This window comes from Octopus bimaculoides, chromosome 18 (assembly GCF_001194135.2).
Source record: "Octopus bimaculoides isolate UCB-OBI-ISO-001 chromosome 18, ASM119413v2, whole genome shotgun sequence".
Taxonomy (NCBI): domain Eukaryota; kingdom Metazoa; phylum Mollusca; class Cephalopoda; order Octopoda; family Octopodidae; genus Octopus; species Octopus bimaculoides.
The window spans coordinates 35,054,591-35,059,639 of record NC_068998.1 but is presented as its reverse complement, the minus strand read 5'-3'; the positions used below and the strand labels follow the sequence as shown (position 1 = coordinate 35,059,639).

General features: G+C 35.6%; 1 protein-coding gene across 1 annotated transcript in view; it reads right to left on the bottom strand.

The window, feature by feature from the left end:
- Positions 1–5,049, bottom strand: part of LOC106867954 (N-acetylated-alpha-linked acidic dipeptidase 2) — a 336,237-nt gene that overhangs the window by 251,189 nt on the left and 79,999 nt on the right. The window contains exon 3 of the mRNA XM_052974261.1: positions 2,317–2,364. Within this exon, the coding sequence (XP_052830221.1) occupies positions 2,317–2,364 (48 nt within the window). The remainder of the gene's footprint in view (positions 1–2,316; positions 2,365–5,049) is intronic.

Genomic DNA, 5,049 nt, shown 5'->3' with positions numbered 1-5,049 from the left:
TATGTACTGTTTTTCCCATCTGTGGGAAAAACAGCACCATGATGCAGTTCACTCTGCTTGGCATTCATGCCGGAAGCTCCAATAATGCAAACAATCTGAGGACAGTGAAATCTGTGAACATGTACCGAGAGTGAGAAAAATCAAACAATCAGTCAACATCATGGTGTTTGGACTGATCACTAGTGATGGCGACGATATGACTCTATTCATCTTCCCACATGGCCTCAGACTCAACAAGGCGGCCTTCATCAAGTGCCTGGAGGAGGTAGTGCTGCCCTGTGTCAAGAGGGTGGCTGCTAGAAGACCCTATGTTTGACAACATAAGCACATACCACACAAACAGGAGGACCCAGTCACGGCTGTCAGACAATTTCTGTGACCACATCACTCCTAACATCTGACCATATCACCCCTAACACCCCAGACTGCAACTGCCTTGATTATTATGTGTGGGGCACAGTTGCACGAGAGACCAACAAAACTCCTTATAACACCCAAGATGAACTGAAGGCAATGGATCATGACAGCATTCACCAGAAGAGTTTCAGGAGATTCTGAAGTCATCTGGAGGCCGTGGCTGAAGCAAATGGTGATTTTATTGAATATATTTACTCTTCAGTATTTAAAGATATTTTTATGTAATTTTGGTAAATATATGTTAAAAAGAGATGTTAGTGTTAGTTTCATTTTTGCGTAATTTAGACAACTGTTTATTCACTGCACTTGTGTGTGTGTGTGTGTGTATATATATATATATATATATATATATATATATATATATGTGTGTATATATATATATATATATATATATATATATATATATATATATATATATATATATACACACACACACACACATGTACAAATATTGAACACTAAGAGTGAGTGCTCAACACCATATTGGTGAATAAAGATTCTTTATTTGAGCATTAAGGCTACCATTGATTTCATATTTAGAAATATCTCAACGATGTTTCAAGCCAATCACAAAGTAAAATTGATGTTTGTCTCCATTTTGAATCAAAACACGAAAAGTCACAGAAAGTCAGAATGGGAACCCACAAGAATTTTTGGTAAAAAAATAAAAACAAGAAAACAAGGAGAATGACTCTTGGATGATTATCTTCTTTGTATTTGACTTTTGGGAAAAACTGAAGTATCAACGTTTTTGCACATGCATATTTGCAATCTGGTTGCCAAGTTTTGGCATCAACATTTTGAATGTTTTGTAATTTTATATGTTATTAGTTTGTGTGTATATTCGTGGATTAATACGCCTATTTTTGTTTCAGTCTATGTATTGTCTTTTTGTGCATCCACATACATCTGTATGCACATACATGCACACGTATGCACACAACACACACAAATGAACATGCAGACACACACACACACACATGGGGAGGGAGGGATGCAGGCAAAAAGGTAGGTAGGCAAGTAGGAAAGTAGATAGATAGATAGATAGATAGATAGATAGATAATACCCAGAAACACCAGCTACATTGAAAACAAACAATAAAATGGGTGCTATCATATTTAAATTTCATGCACAGTGAGAAGAGAAAATCATTAGGTAATGGATTAATACTAATTGACAATAAAAGTAATGGCAATACCCCAATAATTCAAATTTGAAAAAGAAAATGTAGTGGAGAGTAAAATAGATCTTTGGTCGTACCAAGATACCATGATCATCATCTGGTAAGGCAACTAACCGGAACCAGTGCAATTCTTTCAAACAAGATATCCTGATTGAGCAATGCTGCATGAATGTCTGGTTTGAAGTTCAATCACATTGATCTTTCAAAAGTCCATGCCATGACTACATATAATAGCAGTCATCACTGTATTATTATATGCAATACTGAGATGACTACAGAAATAGTCTGAATTAAAACTAAATCACAGTCTAAAAGTGAGTCAGTTCTGTTAAGCATTTTTAAAAGTGTTTGCATTGCTCTGTATTCAGCCACTGATATCTTACATATAGTTTTGTACTTATCTAAGATCTAGTAGCAAGGTTGACACCATGTTTCTCTAACAAGGTTTAATAAGACAGAAACATGTACAGAGTTATCATTACATAGTCAATGGTCAAACTCACTACTGTATTATATTTCTAATTAAATTCTAATTAATTCTTATATTGGGATTGCCCAACCAATATTTCTGAAACAGAATTGATCGTACACCTTGTTGTTATTTTCTCCTTATTATAGTTGAAATTTTGATAAATTTTCTTGGTTTACCATAAAATAACTATGAGCCCATTTTATTATATATTTATATCTAAGAAAAATAAAGCAATATACTTACTGATTTGAATGTTCAGGTGATGCTGAAGCTGTAGCCAAGTTATGGTTTCTAGAAAAATAAATACAAGAAAAACCAGATAAAGTCACCCTTTCGTTCTATCAAGGGCTTTTGTTTTTTTTTTGGGGAGGGGAAATCATGTCAACACCAGTTCCTTACGTAGTATCTATTCTGTCTTTCTTGTAAGATATTGAAGTATAAATTGAGCATTAGTAAGAGGTAGATTGCTGAGTTGAATGACATACACAAGGCATTCATGTTTGCGTGAACCATTTTCCATTTTATGTGGATAGAGATACACACACATCCATCCATACACAAATATATAATTGAAAGAATAACAAAACAAACAAATTATTGATTCTCTGAATCTGCAATCTGTACTCTTGTTTCAATAATTTTATGCAATCATAAAATCATTTCATCAGCAAAAAGTAATTGCAATATATTTCACTGAAGGCTTCAAAATATCAATAATTTACTTTCTTGTATGCTTTCAATTTTATTTGGCTCTACATCTACTTTGTAGCTAACTCCCAAGTATACACAACATTACACTTGGTTAAATGTGCAGTGCAGAAATATAGGACTGTAAACATGATAAATAAGGAGGCCTAATGTTACTGTTAATTAAATGTCATGTCATGTCACTTTTGAGTGCCACTGGTAACATGGAGCCCAGTACGATCTGTCGCATTTTTGCAGCAACTAAATCAGCATCTCCACCATGCTTGGTGAGGTGGGTGATTTGGATGCCATGCAAGATGAAAAGCAAAACTTGTCAAAGAGCAGAGGGACATGTAGGCATCAATAATCATCCAAGAGAGGAGTTAACCTCAATGATGAAAACTCAAGTCATGGGGAGCAGCATGGCAGATGTACAGTTTCATGTATTGATCTTCATTCAGCAAAACTACATGATACAACCTGAGCAGAAGAAATTCTTCAGCCACTGGTCAGTCTAGGGTCAACCAATCCAGTTGATAGAACTGGTGATTCTTCAACTGACTTTAAGCTACTTGAAAATACTGTGGAGTTCTGAACCACATAGTGTCACCAATTGAAGTTGGATGACTAGTAGTAGTAGTAGTAGTAGTAGTAGTAGTAACATGCACTTAAAGCACATCATAGATTTTATGTGTATATATGATCATGTGTGTGTGTGTGTGTGTGTTTCTCATTATCATCATCATTATTTAAGATCTGTTTTTCTATGCTGGTATGTGTTGGACAGTCCATCAAGAAGTGATGAACCAGAGGACTGCACTGAGCTCCAATGTCTGCCTTGACATGCTTTCTACAGCTTGACTCTCTTTCCAATGCCAACCACATCACAGAGTGCCTTTTCATTTGCACCAGCAAGTCCCCTTAACTTGAGAGATGGTATAAGTATTGAGGGAAAGAAAGTATGATACAAAGACAGGAACTGGTGACTTCATGAAGTGGAAGTAAATGGCCTCCTCAGATGGAGAGAGAGAGACAGACAGAGAAAGATAGAGACAGAAAGAGTCAGGGAAAGAGAATGAGTGAGAGAGATGATGAAGGCATACTTTCAAGGTACAAGATGAAATATAAGACAGAATAGTGATGTGTGTGTGTGTGTATACATATATATATATATATATATATATATATATATATATATATATATATATATATATATATAACATTACATGGCAGTATATACACAGGGCATAAGACAGCAAATAGCAAAAGACTATCCATTTACTAAAATATACACTGAATACCAAGAAATTATCACTTTTTTGAAAATAATTAATATCTTCAATTTTACTGTAGGTAAGAACTGTCTACCTTAAAATGAACTGCATAAAAATAAAACACATGTGGTTTGAAGACAGCACAAAGATGAAGAGAGGTGGGAAGTGATGAAATTGAAGAGGTGAAAGAATATGTCTCCTTGGGGTACACAGTGAATATGCACTAAGATACAGATGCTGGAATCTCATGGCAAATAAGAGTAGAAGGGAAGGTGTTTATCTTGATAAAAAATATGCTCAATGCAAAGCTTGACAAGATTCTATGTTCCTGTCTCTTCACTGGCACCATGCTACCTGCACTCTAATATGCAAATGGGATGTGTGCTACAACAAAGAGGGTAGAACATTGATAGCAGATGTAGCATAAAAGGCCATGGAACAATCCAGGCTAGGAATATCATTGTGAGCGCATATTTGAAATGGTCGAATTCAAGAATGAGTGAACAATGTGATTACAGAATACTGAAAGCACAGGTTCCAAAAGGCCAGAAAAATTACAAGGTCTACAGACAACAAGTTGATCTGTGCAGTATCTAATGGTATCCAATAGACTGGAAAGGGCCATTTGGATGGAAAGATACAAAAGAAGGACACAATTAAAACAGAACTGAAAGTGCATTATGACCAGTGGGGTTATAACAACATCCGATAGTAGGCAGGTGATACAGGTGATATATACAAACATACATACATATATATATATATCTACATATGTACGAAGAGGTGCTGAAAAGTTCCTGGCTTTAAGGGTATTGTGAAAGGCCTGGTTGGAGGTCCAACCATCCAAGTTCTTTTACTGGGCACAGAAAAACTGAAGGACCACTGCAATAAGTGTGTGAATCTGGGAGGGGAATACATTGAATAAAATCATAATTAACTGATCATCCTGTATTTTCTTTTACCCAAAGCCAGGAACTTTTCAGCACTCCATGTGTGTGTGTGTATGTGTGCATGT